Genomic DNA, 21,357 nt, shown 5'->3' with positions numbered 1-21,357 from the left:
GACCTGTCTTGGGGCTGAGTCCCTGCAGGAACTCCAGCATTTCCCAGCTTGGAGAGTGGAGAGTGTTTGCTGCAATAGTCTCCCTGGAGCACTTGAGTGGGCAGGAGTGGGTGGCTGGACCTAACAGCTCTGGCAGAAAATTTTAGGAGTTGGCAGTGGGCAAGGAATGGTTAACCCTTCGTCCTCTGAAGCCCATCCTATCCGCACCATCATTTAGCAAACCACTACAGGACTATACACCAGTACAATAGTGCCAATAAAGTATCGAACGCTTACAGTGCTGTTTCACCTGCATAGAGAGCTCATGAGGGGATTAATTTCATAGAGAAAAATGAATGGCGTCTCAGGAAAGCAACTTGCCCAAGGTCACATATCTGCAAAGGGCAGAGGCTGGATTTGAAATCTGGGCTCTCTGACTCCAGCTGGGACCACAGAGTCACCGGTTAAATTGACCCATCTGGAAAACTCCAATTCCCTAATTACCCATAGCGCTAAGACTTCTGTTTAAAGCTTTAACGAATAAATTTACAGGAGTTGGAGTCAAACAACCGTGGTTCCAAAGTCCATCTCTGCCCACCCCCCCCCACTCCACTTCCCTTATGACCTTGTGCCTTTCATGAGCATCAGTTTCCCCACCTGAAATTGAAACTATCTAGGAGTCTCTAAATGGAAAGGTCAGCACAGAGAGAAGGGCACAGGGGCTTCATTTGGAGGGGATAGGGATGTTCGGAGGCAGAAGGGATCCTATTCGCGAGGGAGATCTGGGCGCCGTCCCCTTGAGCTCGGCAAACCCCAACACGTGACCCCTTCTCGGCCGTGGGCCAGGCAGGCCCAATACATCCCTCTACCTCTATATGTCCCTGAAGTGGGCTAGGCCTTTGCTCGCAGAGCCCGCCCCCATCCCGAGATGACGCTTCTGATTGATAGTTCTAACTAGGGCAGGGCAGTCTGCAGCTGCGATTGGTCGAGATGCCCGTCCGTCGGCCCGCGGCTCCGCCCCCCCGGGGAGAGACTTAAAGGGCCGGTTTGTTCAGCTGCTGTGGGATGCCCCCTCGCTGACCGTCTCTGGCCCGCGCGGTCCCGCGTAGAAGCGCCGGGTCCGACCCCGCGCCACCATGTAAACGACGCCCGCAGGCGGACGCTGGCTTCTTTCCCTGGGACCCCTCTGCCCTGCCCCGGGCCCGGGGCCCTCGATGAGGTGAGCGGGCAGTGGGCCCTGGTAAGGGGACATCGAGGCCTCCAGGGCTTCGAGTTCGGAGGGGAGTGTCCACAAAGCCGGTGCTCGGGCTGTTTGGAAGTCGTGGGGCCCCAGTGGCCTTGATCCCGCCACAGTACTGGTGGGTACTTCAGAGGCAGGGGCCTGGCGCTAGGGAGGCGGGCTGGCGTGGCGCATCGGTGTTACCCTCTGCAATCCCGGCTTGGGACCCTGCGGGAGGTGAGGGGTGCGGCCTGCTCTCCCTCCGTCAGCAAGTATAGGCCACCCAAGGCCTTCGGCGGCGTGCGTTATCCCCGGAGCGCCAAGGATGGGGAGAGGAAAGGGTTGGTCTCATCTCCAGGCCCTAAACAATGGGGGTGTGCTGCGCGGGTATCCCCCTTGAGTTATGTAACTGCCTGTGGTTGCCATGGACATGGGAGGGGTGGCCCAGGGAGTGGGATGGAGACCTGGAGGCCCCCAGGCAGAGCACTGCCTTCTCCACCCTCATCTCCATCATTAGAGGTTGGGCAGCCCCCCAGAATCCAGTGTTTTAGCCTCAGCTTGTCAGTCTGTTAAACAAACCCAGCGCGTCCCATGGTCTTGGAGAGATACGGACAAAACCTCTAGTGCTCAGTCCCAAACTCTGTCTCCTAGGGCCTCCTCACCTTTCATGAGCCAGGCTTAGAGTCTTGGGATTGGAGCATTTTTAGATGCTTTCAGAGGCTCGCAGAACATGCTAGTTTAGTGACAGTGAGTTAATCAAAGAGAGCATATGTGAATGAATTCATGAATCAATGAATCAGTGAGCAAGCTTAGGAAACCATAACTGCTATAAAACTGAGCTAGGGGAGGTCCTCAGGGCTGGGCCACATTTGCCACAATGTTCCCCCCCCCTCCTGGAAGGCCCCCTTGACTACACCACCTTCCCTACGGAGGCCTCTTGGGGTCAGCCATAGCCAGGTCCTCTCTAGCGTGGTCAACCACCACTCAGGCACTGACCAGACAGAATATCTTGGTACTTGGCTGGCTCTGGTCCTCCATAAACTGGCACCTAGAATGTGCCTCCCAGGGTGACTCACTTGATACAGGTGTGGGAACTGGGTGGTGTGGGGGGTGGAGGGCTCCCAGCCTCGAGGGTCCCAGAGTTAGCTGTCTCCCCCATTCACAGGACACATCATGCTGACCGGGGTGACCGACGGGATCTTCTGCTGCCTGCTGGGTGCTCCACCCAATGCAGTGGGGCCACTGGAGAGCGTTGAGTCCAGCGATGGCTACACTTTCGTGGAGGTCAAGCCTGGCCGCGTGCTGCGGGTAAAGCACGCTGGACCCGCTCCGGCCCCCACCCCACCTCCACCATTGCCTGAGGAAGCCCAGGGGGACAAGTCTGGCTTGGTCCGCTGTCAGCGCCGAATCACTGTGTACCGCAACGGGCGTTTACTAGTGGAGAACCTGGGCCGGGCACCGCGAGCTGACCTCCTGCACGGGCAGAATGGCTCTGGGGAGCCGCCAGCCTCTCTAGAGGTGGAGCTGGCGGACCCAGCGGGCAGCGATGGCCGCTCCGGCCCTGTCAGCACCGGGAGTGGCAGTAGCGGGCGACGGCGGCGAGCCCGGCGCCCCAAGCGGACCATCCACATTGACTGTGAGAAGCGCATCACCAGCTGCAAGGGCACACAGGCAGATGTGGTGCTCTTTTTCATCCACGGTGTTGGTGGCTCCCTGGCCATCTGGAAGGAGCAGCTGGACTTTTTTGTGCGCTTGGGCTATGAGGTGGTGGCACCGGATCTGGCCGGCCATGGGGCCAGCTCAGCGCCCCAGGTGGCTGCAGCCTATACATTCTATGCGCTGGCGGAGGACATGCGCGCCATCTTCAAGCGATATGCCAAGAAGCGAAATGTGCTCATTGGGCATTCCTACGGGTGAGCCAATGCTGGGGTAGGGGTAGGGATAAGTGGTGGGGGCAGACAGAGACTGGACACCCCCATCACAAAACTGATTTCCCCATTAAAAAATCGCATTGACATCTGCAACGAGACAGGGATTCTAAGTAATACTGCTATTGTTTAACATTGTTTTAAAGCAGAATTTCTCACTATTGACATTTTTGGTCCAGTAATTCATTTCTGTGAGGGGCTTTCATGTGCCCTGTAGGATGTTTAGCTGCATCCCTGACCTCTACCCACTAGACAACACTAGCAGAATGGTCTAGTGGTAACTGTGACAATAAAAAATGTCTTCAGATGCTGCCAAGTTTCCCTAGTGGACAGAATTATTACTGGCTAAAAACCACTGTTTTCAACTAAGTTCAAAAATTGCTTGCCCTGGAGATCCCAAGGGCTCCAAGGAAGGACTAATTGGAATTCCATAAACTCTATTTACAAGGCACAGTTTGCTTTAATTCACTCTCCCTTAAAGAGGTGATAGACAATATCATCTCACATTTACATGAGAGCCTTCTCTATGGAAGACTCTGGACCTGGGTGCCACCTGATCAGCATTATTTGGTACCACTCCCTCCTTTACTCAGGAGGAAAGGCAGAACCCAAACAGCCAGCCACATTGAGAATCATTGTTTTAGTGGTTGTAGCCCATGCAATTACACAAGAAAAAAGTGTTACATAACCTTCTGAAAGAAAGGAAGCAAGGCTGGGAGGTAACTTATTTTTTTTATGTGATAACAACCCCCAAGGTGGATGCTTATGCTAAATGATTCCTCCAATTAAATAAGCACTCATCTGTGATAGTTCCTATGACCCATAACAATGCCATGTGGTCAGCACAGTTCCTCTTTCATCAGTGTGGAGATGGAAACTCAGAGAGGTTAAGCAGTCTACCCAAGGATACTCAGTGAGTCAGGTCCACCAACTCCTGCCTGTCCCATTGTCCTTCTTTATGGCAGAGATTGGCCAACTTTTTCTCAAAGGGCTAGACAGTAAATATTTTAGGTTTCTGAGTCATATGTCAGTCTCTGTTGGAATTTCACCACTCTCATGCCATAGCAGGAAAGCAGCCATTATTGTAAAAAGGAGAGTGGCTGTGTTTCAATAAATCTTTATTTATAAAATATTTTACAGATTTACAAAATTGTAAACTTCATTTACAGAAATAAGCAGCCAGCTTTAGAGAGAATGAGGAGCTGGACTGGGGGGCTGCTCAGGCTGCACCCTTCCACTTTGCATAAGGCAGGCAGATGTGGCACACCAGGGGTCAGTACGAGAAGATCCTTAAAGGGAAGGGATACACAGAAAACAGTGACCTTCTCTGGGCAGCCAAAGTGTTTGTTTAATCTGATGGCTTTCCCAACAGTTGGCAACAAGTAATTCTTATCCCTTTGGAGGTCATGGTGACTTTGAGGATCTGATAACAGTTCTAGATTCAGATCCTCAAAAAAAAAAAAAATCTGCTCTCAACACACACACACACAATCTCACCATGTCAGAACATTCAAAATGCTCCACCCATCCCTCACCCTCTCCCAATGCCCACAGACCCTAGGGGAAGGACCTTGGCCTTCAAGGACCTGCCTCTGGGGTAAAGTGTGTACATTAACCCCCTCACTGCCTGTACTCTGCTGACTGTCCCCCTTCAACCCTACCCACCCACTGGGCAGTGTCTCTTTCTGCACGTTCCTGGCGCACGAATACCCAGACCTGGTGCACAAAGTGATCATGATCAACGGCGGGGGCCCCACGGCCCTGGAGCCCAGCTTCTGCTCCATCTTCAACATGCCCACGTGTGTCCTGCACTGCCTGTCGCCCTGCCTGGCTTGGAGCTTCCTCAAGTGAGTGAACTCAGCTCTGGCTGACCCCAGCAGCTCCCCAAGTTGTGTGGGAGGGGAGGCTGCCATGGAGGTGCCCTGGGTGGGCCAAATGGCATGAGGGCTCCAGCGGTGTTTCCCTCCCACCAGGGCTGGTTTTGCCCGCCAAGGGGCCAAAGAGAAGCAGCTACTGAAGGAGGGCAATGCGTTCAATGTGTCGTCCTTTGTGCTGCGGGCCATGATGAGTGGCCAGTACTGGCCCGAGGGCGACGAGGTCTACCATGCTGAGCTTACCGTGCCTGTCCTTCTTGTCCATGGCATGCACGACAAGTTTGTGCCAGTGGAGGAAGACCAGCGCATGGCTGAGGTAGGAGCTCAGCACCCCAGCCATTGGCTTCCTAAATCCCCCTCCTATAGCCCAGGGGAACTTGACCATGTTCGTCAGCCTCAGGGACATGAGAGTTTAGATCAAGCAATCCAGAAAGTAGGGCTGTCCTGGCCAGCTATTAGTCTTGTGCACTGTCAGCTGTGCTGGGTCTAGGGACCCTTGGGACTCCCACCATTGTCCAAGACCCTCCACCCCCCATTCCCAAGCGCTGGTGGATTTTGTTGCCCAAGGTGGGAGGGATGGGGGGGCTGGTGCCACAGAACCTGCTCATCTCAACTTGTAACTCAACAAAAGGCACTCTTCATAGCTGGGATTTGTATAAGTGACCAATGAGTGGGCAGGCTATAGAATTCTGGGAGAGCAGACCAGGGGGCTCTTTAGATCAGAGATTGCCAAAAAGAGGCGTAGGATCATTAACACTTGGGATAGCTCTGGACCAGCAGTTCTTAACCAGAGATGATTCTGCACCTCTGCCAAGGGGAGCTTGGAAATGTCTGCAGACTTTTTGGTTGTTGAGGCTTAGTGGGAAAGGGAGTGTGCTACCAGCATCTGGTGGTAGAGGCCAGGGATGTGCTCAACACTCTGCAATGAACAGGACAGCCCCACAGGAAAGAAGGATTGGCCCCAAATGTCAGTAGTGCTGGTGTTGAGAAACCCTGCTCTGGACATATTGTAGAAACATAAATAACTGTGATGAATACCAAGTTGGGCTCCAGCAGGGTGACAGGCCGTCCTCCAGCTCCCCCTTGGGTGGAAGTGGAACTATGAAGGGTAGACTGCGGCCTGATGCTACATGGCATAGGTAGCTGGTGGGGAGTCACAGGGCAACCTGTCGCACATGCACTGAGCCTATGTCCCCCGCAGATCTTGCTCCTGGCCTTCCTGAAGCTCATAGATGAAGGAAGCCACATGGTGATGCTGGAGTGCCCTGAGACGGTCAACACGTTGCTACATGAATTTCTGCTTTGGGAGCCCGAGCCCCCGCCCAACGCCCTGCCAGCGCCCCTGCCTATACCCCTGGAGGAGAAGAAGTAGCCACTGGGCCAGCAGAGCATCACAGATGAGCAGGAGGCTGGGAGCCCGTGACGTGACGGGGTCTGCAGCCAGGACCACCTGGGCAGGCAGTTGCTCTGGTGGGCGGGGTCAGGCCGGGGAGAAGCCCCAGGCTGGCTGGGCTGGGCGTGACATTCGAGGGAGCCAGGTGGACACCCCCCAACTCTGCTTGTGTCCTCCAGGGCCCATATAGCTATAGCAGAGACCTCTGCCAAGGATGACCTTGTACAGAAGCCCCCTCCCAAAGCCATGGCCATGGCCAAGGTGGCACCCACCCCATTCTGTCTTACATGTCAGCTGTGCTTGATCCAGGGACCCTTGGGGCCCTGCCCCATTGCCCAAGACCCCCCACCCCCATTCCCTGGCACTGGTAGCTTTTGTTGCCCAAGGCGGGAGGGATGGGGGGGCTGATGCCACAGAACCTGCACATCTCAACTTGTAACTCAATAAAAAGTGACAATCCAAGCCTACGGACCTGTGCTGGGTGACCACAGGGCAGATGTTCCCCTGAGCCTCAGTTTCCCCATCTACAGATTGGGCTGATGCAGGTGCCTCCCCCTCGGGGCCTTCCAGGATTGCTCCACAAATTTCCCCTCCCTCCTGTGAACACAAGGGTGCTTGGGCAGTATTCCTAGAGGGCAAATAGTTAGTGGGTAAGCTCCCTGTCCAAGGAGAGGAGGAAGTGGTTCAACTGAGATCCATACAGAGGTTGAGGTGAGGATCACTGGATATTGCATGGGATTAGAGCACCAATAATTGTGTGCCAACTGTGTACAATGCTGAATGCCTGACATCCATTGGTCCACTGACTCCCCTTCACCCCAGGTCACACAGCAAGTCAGTGCCTCTTGCTATCCCATCTTATCTCTCAGCTTGGTTTAGGGCGGCTCTTGTCATGAAGATTTTAATTTATTTTTTATTTTTTTAAAGATTTTATTTACTTACTTTTAGAGAGAGGGGAAGGGATGGAGAAAGAGAGGGAGAGAAACATCAATGTGTGGTTGTGTCTTGCATGCACCCACTGGGGACCCGGCCCACAACCCAGGCATGTGCCCTGACTGGGAACTGAACCAGCAACCTTTGGGTTCACAGGCCGGCACTCAATCCACTGAGCCACATCAGCCAGGGCAAGATTTTTATTTTGAAGCCTCCAAATCTCTTTTCCTGTCTGCTAGAAGGGTTTCCCTGCCCCACAGCCATGCTCTTGCTCCTCTCTATTTACCCTAATATATGTTTATCTGTGTACACTGGTGGTTTGGCAATGGTGGGAGGAGACAACTGTCCCCTCAGTTGCTGCTTCTCAAGTCCTTTGCCCACTGGTTTATGAGCCCACCTTTCCTTTAGTCCAGGGGTTCTCACCAGGGGCATGGCTGTCCCTTGAGAAATCCTGGGGACAGTTTTGTCACACCAGGGAGAGGGAGGGCAATAGCAGCATCTAGTGGGTGGAGCCCAGGGATGCCCCTTGACATCCTGCAATGCACAGGACAGTCCCCATCACCAAAATAATTCAGCCACAAGTGTCAGTAGAATCGAGGTTAGGAAACTCTGTTAGACAAACTCATCTCTTTAGGGACTCTGGGGATCTCTGAATTCCCTCCCAGCACAGTTTTAGTTGCTGTCCCTTTATCAGGAGACTTGGTGTTTGGGAAGCCGCTCAGCTCACACAGAGGTTTCTTCAGTTAGGTTAAAATGGGAGAGCCCAGGCCCCGTCCAGGAGCTGGGCCTCTAAGCACAAAACCAGCCATTCTTGCAGGGGAACGGGGGCTGGGCAGTAGAGTCAGTGGAGGCGCCTAAGCTGTGAAACTCTGCCCAGGTTACAGTGCCCCCGCCCGCCCCCTGCAGGACCTAGTTAGCTGAGTCACAGTGAGAGGCAGGTGGTGAGCTCAACCAGGCAGCAGATCTCCCCTCATCCCTAAACCCACTGGATGCCTTGAAGAAACAACTTCTGGAAAACTTAAATGATCCCATCAACACCTCACCAGCACCGCAGCCTGGCATTTTGCTGAAACTTTGTAATGTGAATTGTCTGAAATTGTAAAGCATCACCAGAGGTTTGGGTCATTGATCCCATTTTATGGTGGAAGAGACAGGTTCGGAGAACCAATGCCAGGAAGGGCTGGCTTCACAGAGACCTCAAGGGCTGGTGTCTTCCACTCACAGCCCACAAGCTCCCTGGCCCTGGCCTCCTGTCACCGCACATAGTCAGCACCTCAAGAGCGTCAGGACACTTCTCTTCCCCAGGAGACCTTCGACCTGGGCCATCTCCAGGTCAGTGCAGGGCTCTGAGCTGCACCCTCCAATCCCCACAATGACCCCTGAGGTAAAACCTCACTGTCCCTCTTATACTCCTAAAGAAACTGAGGCTCAGACAGACAAGTCACTGATCTGAGGTACCACATCTGGCAAGCAGAGCCCAGCTCTCAAACTGGGTAGATTCCCTTCATATGGCTGAGGGAGACCCCAGCCCACAGAATGGGTCCCCTGTGTCTGGGAGATAAAAATGGACTTTATCCACACAGAGAGGACCAAACTGCCAAAGCAATGGCAAGTTTCAAAGCACCCAATGTTCCAAAGAACCTTCTGGCCAACTTGTTCTCCTCCCGTGACAGAGAACTCACTGCCTATCCAGCAGTTCCATATGTAACGAAGTCTTCCCTCAGCCCGAGGGGAAGACCTGCCCTGCTGCTCACCCTCTGCCTTCTAGAACTGGAGATGAAGGGCTGCTGCCAGCACAGGTCAGCTGGTCCATCCGAACACGCCGATCTCTATCCAGGCTAGATGGGCAGTTCTCCAGCACTCAGCCACGGGCCTGGATGTCTTGGGGTCTCAACTCTCGTTCACCCTCAGCCAGGAAGACAAGGAGGGCACGGTGCAGCAGATGCACCCCCAGGCGGCGGCGGCGGGCAGGTGGCCAGCTTGCCACCGCTCCATAGCAGTGTCCTTGTTTCTGGTTGGTCAGCGTCTGAATCCCTAGAGATTGAGGGTGAGATCACAGGGACAGCCTCAGTGAACTCCTGGTAGAAGTATGTGACAGTGAACCCACTGTGTATTCTCCTCAAGGAAGTATAAACCCATGGAGCAAAATAAGTGCATGGGAAGGTACATAGTTGGTACTCAATAATTACTCATTGAACAAACAGCCCTTAGAGGGAAGAGGTGAGGGGAGTGGTACATCAAGTGCCCTTCCTGTGAACCGCACCCCATGAGCCAGGCACCCACCTAGAGCATCCACAAGACATGCCTCTCGAGTGTAAGCCTCCACAGCGACCACATGCTGGAAGCAATGCAGGGACACAACACCATGACCACTGGCCCAAATATCCAAGATCTGGCACACCTTGGGACAGGCCTGGGGGACCAGGGCAGGGTCAGGGGTCTGCCCCTCAATTCTCTCCATCCTCTACCTGCCCACAGTCTGGCTGTCCCTGCCCTGACCCTGGTCCTTATCCTCACACCTGTTTTCCTGGCTGTCCACGATAGCCAAGGGCCTCCAAGAGGTGGGCATTTGGCCGGGCCCGTGTCCCCTTGCCCACATAGAAGATGGCATGGACAAAAGTCCGAAGGCATTCAGCTGGGGTTAGTGAGAAGGCTCGGGCTGGCAAATCCTGAGTCTCCCTGGATGAAAAGGGTTAGCTCAGAGAGGAAAAAGTGACAAGAGTATCCCTAGAGAAAATCTCTAAGGTCACAGGGCACAATGAGCCCACATCCACTGACCCACATTTTATAGGACACAGAATGGTGGCTGTTCCCCAAAGACACTCAGCTGCTCAAATTAGGTCCAAGTGCTTTCCCCCCGACCCCCACAGGCCTTTTACAGATAATGCTTATGACCAGAGAGGACCCGTTCCCTTCCTGAGGACACACAGCATATAAGGGCCAATTCCAGAATTTTCCAGCTCCCACTCCTGAGTACCTGGGGTCTAGCAGCAGATATGTGAAACTGGACTTCACTACCCCCTCCCGCCACCTTCTGCCAGGAGCTGGCTGCTCAAATTGCTGGGCAAGTGCATCCTCGTCTGCCTGGGCATCTGGGATTCGGCCTGTCCTCAGGGCCTCAGTCAGCTCTGGGCTGTGACCTGAAAAGTCTGGGTGTGGGAGGGGAAACTGAGTCAAGGGAGAGAGAGGAAGGGGCAGTTCCCAGAGATGAAGAGAGAAGTAGGACTGAGTACCGGGAGTCTCTGGGAACTCCTGGAGTCTCCTTGAACTCTGGATGCCCAGAAGGCACTAACCAAGAGCAGCCTGAGCTTCTTGTAGTCTTCGGAGGTAGCGCGGTCGGGTGAAGGGCGTGATGGGCCCTGGGCTCTCACCAAGTGCCCGGAGCCTTTGCAGCAGCTCTAGGTCAGACATGGCCGGGACTGGCAGGCACTGGCATGAGCGGACTGTGTCCCTGCCACCTGTGGAGCTCTCCTCATCCTCTGTCAGCCAGAGGGCAGCCACCTCACTGTCAAGGGACGGCTGATCATCTGTTAGGAAGTGGAAGTCAAGGGGTCCAGCCAGTGGTTCCCGAGGGGGACTGTGGGCTGGGACCCCACCTGGGAGAGACGTGTGGGAGGGGGAGGCTTCTGGCAAAGCCAGAGTCAGGGCCTGTAGATGGGCTTTTAATTCGGCTTCCTTGCCCGTCATGATGGCTCCACGTGTCAGCTGAGGGGTGCTCAGAGACATTACTGCCCTCCAGGGTGGTTGGATACCAGGTGGAAGTTGCTGCCTGGTCTGGGGCAATGACTCAGCCCAGAGGGATGTATGGGGGGCTGGGTCCTTGGCTCCAGAGGCCTCAGCTACCGTGAAAAAGGAGGCATCTGAGCTGCAGTCCCAGCACCCTGCAGGGGACTCTAAGCGGCCATTCCTGACAGCAACCTCAGAGTAGGCAAGGAGGCTGGGGGGCCCAGGGCCAGTCTCCAGATCCGTGTCCCTGCTGTCACTTCTGCCCAGCGCTGTGGGGTCTGGCATCACATTGGGAGGTCCAGAGGGACTGATGTCCAGCCTCTCCCCCTGGAGGCCTGTGCCTGGAGCAGAAGATGAGAGTTTGGGTCAGAGAGCAGCGGAGGGGAAGCCAGAGATAGAATGAGAGCTGGATTGGACAGAAACAGGTGGCTGGAGTCAAGGGGAGGAGGAAGAGTGAAGGGAGACAAAGCTGACTGGAGACACTGGATGTGAGACAGAACCAGAGAGACAGTGGAAATCAGTGACAGAGACACTATAAGCTGGGCCATAGTCCCAGCCCCTGGGTCCACACAGGCCTCACTCACCACTGGGCTCAGGCTCCAGCTCCTGGGTCTCTGCCTGGGTCTGGGTAGGGGTCCTGGTCAGCGTCAGAAGCTCCCTCAGGACGCGCACACAGTCCTGGTGCCCTTGCTGTTCTGCCAGGTCCAGTGGCCGGAGTCCATCCTGCGGCAGCGCAATCAACAGGGGGCGCCCGAAGCCCTTTCCCTCCCTCCCTTTCTCTCTTTCCTTCTGCGTTTCGACTCTTCCTATAGGGCCCCTCACCTGGTCACGCAGCCCAGGGTCTGCTCCTTGGCTCAGCAGCAGTTCCAGGCCACGGCGACAGCCCCAGGCAGCAGCCACGTGCAGCGGCGTCAGCTCCTCAGCTGATCTGGGGCAGGAGAGGAGGAGGGAGCTCGATTTCTGCCACTGAGCACCAGAGCTTGGCCCTCGTCCTCTCCACCCCATCTCCACCCTCTCGCCTGAGACACCCTCATAATCTAGATCGTGTGCCCTCAGCCTGGATCTCTCTGCTCTCTGATCCTAGGAATCTACCCCCAAACCCGAACATTTGATCCCCACTTTGGCCCCGGCTCAACCCCATCCCCCACCCTTGGCCCGGGACTGTAGCCTCTGCCCTTGGACCTTTGCCCTAGTTCCTCAAGCTCCGCTGTGTGGCACCGGGTCCCACCCTTGGAAAGTGGGATGCCCTGTCAGGGACTCCCAGGCCTCGCCCTTGGACGCAGGAGACCCCTCCCCTGTGCAAAACGATCCACCTCGGGTCCAGGATCCGCCTCACCTAGCATTGGGGTCCCCTCCTCCATGCAGCAAAGCCTTGAGGCATCGTAGAGCGCGCCTGTGCCGGGCTCCCGCTGCCAGATGGATGGCTGCTGCGCCATCCCTGAGCACTAGGTTGGGGTCAGCACCCCGGCGTAGCAGATCTTCCACAGCCCTGCAGATTAGGGGGTCAGAGTGGACCGCAACCCTAGCCCCTCATGCAGCCCCGTCCGCCCCGGGCCCCATTCTTACCACGGCTCCTCCTCCTGCAGTGCTGCCCGCAGCCGCTGCGCCAGGTCCACCGCGGAGTCCATGCTTACCCGGTGCCCCAGTCCTTCAGCTTGGTGTCAGTTTCAAACTTCCCGCGGTGCCCTTGTGCGCATGCGCCACCCCACTGCTTGGCTCTGGTCTCCACACCCGCATTCATCGCAGGGTCCCCAGCCAGGCTATCTCACGCTGCACCAGCACGGCCATTAGCATTCGAGAGTTGCAGTACCCACCCAGGCCCGCAACCTCCAGTGGTGCTCAGGCAGGGACTGGACAGGTGAAGGCCGCCGGGGGTGCCATTGTTCGGTGTTAAAACGGGGAAATGCTGACACAACCCGAGGGGGTGGAGCTATGAACCGGTGACCCGTCACCCAAGAGGCCTCCATTAGCGCGAAAATTCAATTAACGGTTCCTGCCTCCAGCTCAGTGTCGCTCCTTTTCTAGAGCCAGGAGTCTGTGACTTTGAGGTACTGGCCCCCTGAGGCCTTAGTTTTCCCATCTGCAAATAGAAGAATCCCTTCTAGGCTGGTGTAATGTGGAATGAGCATCTCATCATAGGGGCCTGGTACATGGGTGCCCAATGAATGCTGTGGGAAAGAAAGCTGTTGCTCAAGGAAGCAATTTTACTTTTATATGGAACTGAGAATCTCTCCTGTAACCGTTTTTGACAATTGTTCATTATCCAGATATAGTTGAAACGTGGACCTGCCGAGCTTGCCTGATCTCTCTTCTTCTGGTGAGCACCCACACTATTTCCTGGGAGCAGTAATCCTTTGTCAGGAGAGGACTGACCCAAGCCTGAACAATCAGAACATGCCCGAGCTCTGGCCCATGACTCAGCCATAAAGGGGTGCCGGGAGCCCTCATTTGACCTGCGCTGGGGCTTGGGTCATGGTCACAACTGTCAACCAATGGCCATGGTGCCAATTCAATGCTAACAGGAATCCCTAATTTGGAGTACAGTGGAAGAGGAGACTCACGGCAAACACCTCAACACAGACCACCACAGCCCTCTCCAGCAACTGGCTTCAGCTTCAGCCAATGAAAATCAGTCTTTGGTGGAAAAGGAAGTAGTCTCCAGCCTGAAGGGAACTTATATAGAGAAACCCCACTCATGGCCGTTCTAGTGCAAGTGAGTACTTCGAAACCTCCGTTCATTTGGCCCCAAAAGCACTGCCCTGACTGGTGGGAATGGAGCCATTCTGATGGTCAAAGATGCTACTGAGGTTATGGCTGTGCAGCTGCAGTTGGATTACGGAAGTACCTCAATCCTGATGGTTGACAAAGATTCCAGGAACTCCTTCAAAAGTGCTGGCTCCCCCAGCAGGCACACAGTGCACGCAGCCAGGCATTTCAGAACAGAAAGTAGACAGTGTTCTTACCTGAAGCCTGGCTTGCACGAGAGGCCCATGTTCAGCAATGGCTCCTGAGCTCTTTTGTTTTTTAGTTTGAGACCAATTAGTGACCAGGAGACCCTCTTGGTAGGTACTTTCTTTCCTGGGGTCGACACAACTATCTCACCCCTTTCCACAGGTTGGGGGGAAAGCAGGGCACACTGGACACCCACCACACAGTGTTTCAGCCCACCCCGACGGCAGTGTTGTCTGAGCAGCTGGGTACAGTCAAGCCTGAAGCTGCATCTTGGTTTCTCATCCACAAGAACCAAGCCATTCCTCTTTCTGTTCAGTGGGTGGGTTTTCTGTGACTTGTAACCAAGAAGATCCCAATTAACACCAGGTGGCTAGTGTGGACCAGGGTTAGAGACTTCTCAGATTTTTATTCTGATGACAAGAATCACACAGGGAAGAACAAGTTATAACTGACAAACTGGGGAAAGATGCAGGCTGGGAAACATGGGGGATGGGTGCCCGCAGACCCTGGGATACTCCCTGGAATCCTGGGTTTCCTTTCAGGGCTCCCCAGTACCCTGAGTGCCTCCCAGAAGTTCCCCAGGGCCCCATGGAACGGGGTTTAAGAACTCCTGGCCCCAGGTCTCCTGGCACAGGCCAGATACACAAGGACAGTTCAGACGGTGGCCTCCACCTCAGTGGCTTCCTCCTCCTCCTCCAGCAGGCTGTAGGAGGCATGGCTCTGGCAGGGCCGCTGCAGTGGGTGAGCCAACAGCTTGGCCATACAGTTGTGCAGTTCGAGGGCGGGCCCAGCCAGTGCCACCTCATACTTGTAGCTGGTGCCCTTGGTATCCAGGCTGCCCATGAAGGCAAACATGTCCTGTGGGGCCAGGAAGGGGGTCTTCAGGCAAGAGTTCCCCTGACAGGCCTTCCTTGCCCCTGGAGAGTACCCCAGAGGAGGGGGCCCCAGGGGTGGGTCCTGAAGGGTGAAGAGGAGTTTGCCAGGCAGACAACATTCCTGCATTCAACAAACACTCCCTGCTACCAACTCAGCACAGGGACACTGAGGTCTCAGTCCTGGAACCCCCAGTCTGCAGACGGCTGGATGCAGACTACCTGCCAGCCGCCACGCCAATCTTCCTTGAGGAGCAGGGAAAGCTTTTCCATAATAGGGATTCTGGTTTAAATATTGATGTCTGAGTAGGAGCTGGTCTCAACTCCCCTGTTCACTGCTGGGTCAACTGAAGCTCAGAGAGGTAAGGGGCCCACTCAAGGTCCTATAGCTAGTTCAGGGCTGGGACATGAATGAGCAGGAGAGCCTGGGGAGGCAGTGAGGGAAGGGTGCTCCACGCAGAGGGCTCAGCCAGGGCAAAGGCAGGAAGAGAGAGAAGCAGGAAATTGGAGGATGAAGTGTGCGGAACACTACTTGCTCCCTGACCCACCATCCCAGCTGCCCCTCTGAGTTCCCAGCAGGTGTATGGAAATGGCTGTTGAATGACCAGGATCCAGGTGGGATCTCCGAAGGTCAGGGCAGGTGGGCTCTGAGATACCCCATCTACACCCACCTGCCACCCACACCTGCCATGGCCTCACCTTCCAGCTCATCTCCTCCTCCTTCTCGTCGGTGCCATTGTGGATGTAAACAACATCGAAGAAGAAATATGGGCACTGGAACATTTTCTGCAGGGGAAGAACACCAGCCCTTGGGGTCCAGGTCACCCTGTGCCTGCATGACCACAATTCCCCAGCTTCTGTCTTAGACTTGGGGGACCTGCCAACAGGTACCCCAGCTTCTGTGCTCAGGAAGTCCCTCCCAGTGTCTCACCGCCCTCTCCCAGCCTCAGTTACCTTCATGGGCTCTGTCAGGGAGAACTGGGGCTGGCAGGGCGGGCGGCTGTACACAAGGATGGTACGGATCACATATGGGGGTGGGATGGTCTGCACATTCTCCGTGACTGGCAGCTCGGTCTTCTGTTGGCTGCACAGTGAGGGGACAGGTCAGAGGACAGTCTCGGGGGGCCCCTATCATCATTTTGGAGAGCCCTGCTCCTTGCTGGGCATGCAAAGCCCCACTGACCCCTCCCCAGCCCACTGCTGCCTCTGAGCCTTCCCACACAGTTCCCTCTGCCCAGAATGCCTCCCTAGCCTCACCTTCTGCTTGACCTCTCCTGCTCCAGGAGGAAGGCTTTGCTAAACACAAAGCAGGAGCCTGCTCTAGCCACCCTGGGTGGCCCCCATCACCTGGAGTCAGCCCTGCCCCACCAGGTCAGGAAACTCTCGGGCAGGGGTCTAATCTTACATGCTTGGTCACAACACATTTCCCTCCTCGGCCATAACTGGATCTCATGTTGGGCAGAGGGCACTAGGCAGAGAGCTAAGGCCCTTCCTATGTAAAAAGCAAATCTGATCATCTACAAGAAAAAAGCCAACCTCCTCATAGAAAAACAGGTACAGGAGACAGAATAGATAAATCACCAAGGGAATATCAAATGGCTTTAAATTGAATGAGGAAAGGCCCAAAGAAAAGATTATCACAGTGGCAGGCGAGGCAAAACGGGTTAACTGCTGGGACAGTGCTTTGGCAATGTCTAGTAAACACCCCCTCCCTGCCCCTTAACCCAGCGAGTCCTCCATTGCAAATTCACCCCATTGGTTCACTTGCAAGATGTGCTGAGATGTTTGTAACAAGTTAGTTATGATGGTAAAGGCAACTCTGTGCCCGGCACCAGGGGCTGGTTGAAAACGGGGATTGGGATATTAGGGTCCACATGCTAAGGTAAGAATAGGTTTTATATTTTTAAATAACTTGAGGAAAAAAACAAAAAGAATATTTCATGACATGCAGAAATGGTAGGAAACTCCAATTTCAGTGCTCATCAATAAAGTTTTATTGGCACAGGGCCATGCCCACTGTGTCCATAGGGTCTGTAACTGCTTTTGACTTACGACAGCAGAGTCTAGTGGCCATGACAGAGACCATATGGTCTGTAAAGCCAAAAACATTTATTACCTAGCCCCCCTGGGTTAAAACAATGGCACAGAGGACCACGAGGCCACTGTAAGACTAAAGCAAAGGGCAGGACACAGGGAAGGGAGGACTTACATGAGACTGAAGAGACCTTCCATGTCTGGCAAGGATGCTAAGGAGAACGCTGGTGGCAGGGCACGGGTGGACAGTGTACTTCATCCAGAAGCCGAGAGACCCCAGATGCCTCCAAACCTAGTGTCACTGTGCCAGAAACCTGTGTGACTCTAGCCTAGTCGCCTCTCTGAGCCTGTTTCCCTTAGCACAGATCACAGACTAGGGGTTGGCCTCAGATGTCCCGAAGACCATTGGTTACTCAAAACTCCCCTCTCCCTCAGGGCCGGGGCCACTCTCCTTACAAGCAAAGAGCCGTGGGTGTCCCTGTTACCCTCCTTCCAAAGATCCCCAATTTTCTAACTCACAGGGATTGTACTCTAAGTTTTGAGTTGCATGTGGGCCTTTCATATTCAAATTAGCGTAAGTCACAGTAGTGACTGTGACCTTTTGGCCACATGATGCCATTTATGGAGCACCAAATGTATAACCAGCCCTGCATGGAGTGCTCGCCCTGTGGGTGTGGTTTTGACATCTGGAGTCCTCATCAGTTGGTTTTGATTCTGTTATGACTTTACCCCTACAGCAACCCATGGGGTAGGATGTTCTCTGCTTCCCATTTTACAGATGAAGAAACTGAGAGCCTGGGGAGCATCTGAGATCGTGCCTCCTGGCAATGTCATCGGTTTGGATCAAATAAAGTCTTATAAAAATTCAAAGAAAAAGAAAAAGAAAAAGAAGGGAGGCGAGGGGAAGGAAACTGAGAGCAAGAGAGGTGACTGGCCTCAGCCTGCTGTGGCAGAGCTGGGGTGTGGACCTGAGCCAGTCTGAGTTGGCCCCCTCCATGGCTCAGGCTTCCTGGGTTCTGGGGATGACAGGACAGGCAAGTCCCCCACACCCCGACCTGCTTCATGGGGCACTCCTGCCTGGAAGGATACTGAAGGTGGAGCAGGAGGCTGTCTCCAGGTCGTAGAGGCAGCTGCAGAGCTCACGGGGGTCAGAGGTCAGGCCAGACAACTGTGGAGAAGCACAGGCTTCAGCAAGGTGCTCCCTGCCCCATAGGACCCCAGGACACCCGGCCTTGTCCCTGTCCCCAGGGGATCCCTGGGTGCCCCAGCCTCACCCAGGCAGTGTCATCATTCACCACCACCAGTGCAAACTCATGGCTTTTGTCAATCTTGTGTTTTGTCCGCACAAACATCTCAATCATCTTCTGGGAGACATTGAGAGCGTTGGTTTTAGAGCTGGGGAGGGGCAGAGAGTGAGAGGGTTGGTTAAGGGTAAGCCCCCATCCTGGGGAACTCTCTACCAGCCCCACAATGAGGCCCCTGCCCAGGCCATACAGCAGGGGGCGTGGTAGGGCTCAGCTGAAAACCTAACCCAGCTGACCTGCCCTCTTCAACTCTGACCCTCTCCAAATGTATCCTTCTGGCCAGCCTGCGTCTCACATCTGATCCTTGGGAGAACCCCCCCAGACCTCTGCTCAGCCATGGTGGCAAGGGCAAGACAGGCTTGTGTTCAGCATCTCCCAGACCCTGTCAGGCCCTCTTCAGGCCCTACTGCTTGACCCCACAGAGACCCACCTGCTGAGGGCAAGGGCTTTGGGGTTAGCTTGAATTCTGAATTAGCTTTTGGGGTTAGCTCGAATTCCTATATTCTGTGGGTCTTAGGCAAGTCACTTTGCTTCTCTGAGTTTCCAAGTCATTACTGTGACACATGTGGCACATGACAGCTCTCACATGCTTGGAACAGAGCTTGATGGGCCACCACTGTATCATTACCAGTTCCTGCTGCTACACTCGGATACCACCAGGCCCTGAGCCAGACCACAATGGTGTAAGTCTCAGAGAGACAGCCCTGTGTTTTTCAGGCTGGGCCCCTCCCAGCTGTGGTTATATATTCAAGCCCTAAACTGTCCCTCTCACCCGTTGAACGACTCCAGTTTTGGCAGTGACATTTCCTCCGACAGGTCCAGGCAGATGATCTGCAATGAAGTTGGGGGATGGTGAGGGCACTGTGACTGGCAGCACCTGGACCTGGATGTTGACACCAGCCCCCACAGGCTTGGCCCTCTTTAAGCAGACATGTCTAAAAAAGGGGTAAGATGACCTTCAATTCCCAGCCAAGCCATCCACTTTGGAAGGTGGTGGCTCAGGGGAAAGAGCACTGGACTATGAGTCCAAGTTAATGCATGAGACTACGTGACACAGGAATGAAGAAACAAAGGTATAGTGGGTTGAATTGTGGCCATCAGAGGATATGTTAGCCTAGAATCTCAGATGTGACTTTATTTGGAATTAGGGTCCTTAATGATGTAATTAAAGAAACTGAGATAAGATCATCTGCTGCAGTGACAAGTGCCCTTACGACAGGCAGAAGAGAGACAGAGACAGAGAGGGGAAGGCTGTGTGAAGATGGAGACAGAGACTGGAGTGATGCAGCCACAAGCCAAGGATGCCTGGAGCCACCCAAACCTAAAAGAGTAAGGGAGGCTCCTCCCCTGTGGCCTCGGGAGGGAAGGGGGTCCTGCCAACACCTTGACTTCAGACTCCTGGTTTCTAGGACTGAATAAATTTCAGCTTTTTAAAACCACCCAGTTTGCAGTAATTTGTTGTGACAGTCCCTGGAAACTCATACAAAAGGGCTGTTTGCAGAGCAAATCCCAAAAAACAAGAATGTTAACCCAAGTTTCTTGAAGCCTCAGAGCTAATGGCCAAATTCCCACTTACCACCTTCTCTGGACAGTTGACCCTTGGTGTTCGCACCTGGACCTCAGGGGCTGGTGGGGGCACCTGCCAAGGCTTGGGGCCAGCTCCCAGAGGGTTGGATGTCCCATCATCAGCACTGGCTGCCTCACCCTCACCCTCACTGCGGCTGCCCACACTGGCCTGAGCCCCCAGTGCCCGGTCCTCAGCCCCCTCAGGGTTGGAGCGAGTTCGGGGCCTTGGTTCCACTGACTGCTCCTCTTCCTCCTCCTCCTCTTCTTCCTCCGTGGGGCTGCTGGGTTCTGCCACCTCCATGGCTCCTGAGTGGCTGGACGAAGCAGGGATGGGGAAAGCCAGAATCCTGTCTTAGGGGTTTCAGAAACATTTGGTTACCCTCAGCTGCTTAGTGACTATGCAGCAGCTCATTCCTCTCACAGCCTCAGTTTCTTCATCTGTAGAACGGGTGCTTTTACTCTTATCAGCTAAGCATCCACTCTGAGTTAAGGTAATAGCCTTCTATGTTCCTCTGTAGGGCTACCTCCACCCCCAGCCAGTGAGCACAACAGGCCACTGTGAATGGCTCAGAGATGGGGACATGACCCAATACAGGTCAGTGAGGGGCAGCTATTTCTAGAAGTCCATTGGGGAAAGGGGCTCCTCACAGTTGCCTATCTGGGAGAAAACAAGTCAAGAGTTACTAGAAGCTTCTTTACACTCTGAGAGGGGGAAGAGCCTGACTGGATTATACTCCTCCAGAGAACAGCAGACTCGCTTCTGCACACCTGCATCCAACTACACCTGGAACCAGCCTACAAGCCACTGAGTCCCCTTTCTTGTCCCCTTTTAAGATAGACTGAGTTGAGTTTTCCGTTACCTGGAACTGAAAAGGTTTTGGTGAATAGAGGAATAACCACCTCTGGGATTCTCCACAGTGGGCGCTGGGCTGGCTGCCTAGGGGGTGTCTGCACAAGGGAGGGGCGCGAATTTGGGTGTTACAGGTCTCTTTAAGAAAAGATAGGACGGCAATGGAACAGCCTGCCTATTTGAGCAATGGATGTGGGATGCCGGGGATGGTCTCTGAGAACCTTGCAAACCCCGCAACCTCTAAGGAAAACAAAGCCTTAGCTGTAGCAAGAGAGATGGAGGCTAGACTGCAGGGGAAACCAGGGCTGGAGATGGAGGCTTCACGGGAGGCGAAGGGCTGGATCTCTAGGGCTACAGTAGCTAGGCCTCGAGGGACGAACCCCGTCCGCTTCCAACACCCAACTTTTGCTCACCGTAGCCTAAGCCTCCCTCCGACTCGCGCTACAAAACCGCCATCTTCGCAGCCGGACGTCGTGCGGCACAGCCGCAACACCTCTTGGGAAATGTAGTTCAGCAGGTCGTAGGTCGGCCGGAACGACGAACTGGTGGAGGCTAAACAGCCTTGGAAGCTGATAGGTTGGACTCTGCTAGGAGGATTTGGTTTAGAAGATGATGGACACGCGTAGGGCTGAGTGGGGAGGGATCTGGGGTGTGATTGGCTAAAAGCAAGATGAGGCGGAGTTTTCGTTTCTAGAGGAATCAGATTGGGCGGGTCAGTGCTTCTACC

General features: G+C 54.5%; 3 protein-coding genes across 7 annotated transcripts; 1 reads left to right on the top strand and 2 right to left on the bottom strand.

Annotated features, from left to right (window-relative positions):
* Positions 1-989: 989 nt before the first annotated feature.
* ABHD8 (abhydrolase domain containing 8) lies at positions 990-6,858 on the top strand. Its single transcript, XM_028521051.2, has 5 exons — positions 990-1,198; positions 2,364-3,111; positions 4,803-4,973; positions 5,100-5,316; positions 6,202-6,858. Exons 2-5 carry the CDS (start codon positions 2,372-2,374, stop codon positions 6,370-6,372), a joined length of 1,299 nt encoding a protein of 432 aa, XP_028376852.1. The 5' UTR covers positions 990-1,198; positions 2,364-2,371; the 3' UTR covers positions 6,373-6,858.
* A 1,056-nt stretch (positions 6,859-7,914) lies between these two features.
* ANKLE1 (ankyrin repeat and LEM domain containing 1) lies at positions 7,915-14,281 on the bottom strand. Of its 3 annotated transcripts, XM_036032524.1 has the most exons (10): positions 12,619-14,281; positions 12,389-12,541; positions 11,875-11,980; positions 11,637-11,775; positions 10,956-11,393; positions 10,620-10,856; positions 10,304-10,475; positions 9,846-10,005; positions 9,610-9,739; positions 7,915-9,360 (listed from the first exon to the last, which is right to left on the bottom strand). In XM_036032524.1, exons 1-10 carry the CDS (start codon positions 12,678-12,680, stop codon positions 9,188-9,190), a joined length of 1,770 nt encoding a protein of 589 aa, XP_035888417.1. In that variant the 5' UTR covers positions 12,681-14,281; the 3' UTR covers positions 7,915-9,187. The 3 variants fall into 3 exon arrangements, with proteins under 3 accessions (XP_035888417.1, XP_035888416.1, XP_035888418.1); XM_036032523.1 differs by having other exon boundaries at positions 10,620-11,393; XM_036032525.1 differs by lacking the exon at positions 9,846-10,005 and having other exon boundaries at positions 9,226-9,360; positions 10,620-11,393.
* Positions 14,282-14,390: 109 nt separating this feature from the next.
* BABAM1 (BRISC and BRCA1 A complex member 1) lies at positions 14,391-21,152 on the bottom strand. Of its 3 annotated transcripts, none has more exons than XM_028521169.2 (9): positions 21,044-21,152; positions 19,791-20,131; positions 18,987-19,045; positions 18,185-18,305; positions 18,000-18,078; positions 17,086-17,110; positions 15,831-15,960; positions 15,576-15,662; positions 14,391-14,862 (listed from the first exon to the last, which is right to left on the bottom strand). In XM_028521169.2, the coding sequence occupies exons 2-9, from the start codon at positions 20,079-20,081 to the stop codon at positions 14,659-14,661; spliced, it is 996 nt and encodes a 331-aa protein (XP_028376970.1). In that variant the 5' UTR covers positions 20,082-20,131; positions 21,044-21,152; the 3' UTR covers positions 14,391-14,658. The 3 variants fall into 3 exon arrangements, with proteins under 3 accessions (XP_028376970.1, XP_028376969.1, XP_035888419.1); XM_028521168.2 differs by having other exon boundaries at positions 19,791-20,127; positions 21,044-21,146; XM_036032526.1 differs by having other exon boundaries at positions 19,791-20,094; positions 21,044-21,146.
* Between the last annotated feature and the right edge of the window lie 205 nt (positions 21,153-21,357).

Source organism: Phyllostomus discolor, chromosome 8 (assembly GCF_004126475.2).
Source record: "Phyllostomus discolor isolate MPI-MPIP mPhyDis1 chromosome 8, mPhyDis1.pri.v3, whole genome shotgun sequence".
NCBI lineage: Eukaryota > Metazoa > Chordata > Mammalia > Chiroptera > Phyllostomidae > Phyllostomus > Phyllostomus discolor.
The sequence above is the reverse complement of the archived record's forward strand: the minus strand, read 5'-3'. Positions and strand labels throughout refer to the sequence as shown.

Bases quoted from the DNA above. Each gene is read 5' to 3' on its own strand.
- BABAM1 (XM_028521169.2), bottom strand. From the start codon at position 20,081: ATGGAGGTGGCAGAACCCAGCAGCCCCACGGAGGAAGAAGAGGAGGAG. The intron at 18,306-18,986 runs GTGAGAGGGACA...GCCCCTCCCCAG, and splicing joins AAACTGGAGTCGTTCAACGG to CTCTAAAACCAACGCTCTCA. The intron at 15,663-15,830 runs GTAACTGAGGCT...CTTCCCCTGCAG, and splicing joins CCCTGACAGAGCCCATGAAG to AAAATGTTCCAGTGCCCATA.
- ANKLE1 (XM_036032523.1), bottom strand. From the start codon at position 12,680: ATGGACTCCGCGGTGGACCTGGCGCAGCGGCTGCGGGCAGCACTGCAG. The intron at 12,542-12,618 runs GTAAGAATGGGG...CCTAATCTGCAG, and splicing joins CTGCAGGAGGAGGAGCCGTG to GGCTGTGGAAGATCTGCTAC. The intron at 9,361-9,609 runs GTGGGTGCCTGG...CTCAATCTCTAG, and splicing joins ATGTCTTGTGGATGCTCTAG to GGATTCAGACGCTGACCAAC.
- ABHD8 (XM_028521051.2), top strand. From the start codon at position 2,372: ATGCTGACCGGGGTGACCGACGGGATCTTCTGCTGCCTGCTGGGTGCT. The intron at 3,112-4,802 runs GTGAGCCAATGC...CCCACTGGGCAG, and splicing joins CTCATTGGGCATTCCTACGG to TGTCTCTTTCTGCACGTTCC. The intron at 4,974-5,099 runs GTGAGTGAACTC...CCCTCCCACCAG, and splicing joins CTGGCTTGGAGCTTCCTCAA to GGCTGGTTTTGCCCGCCAAG.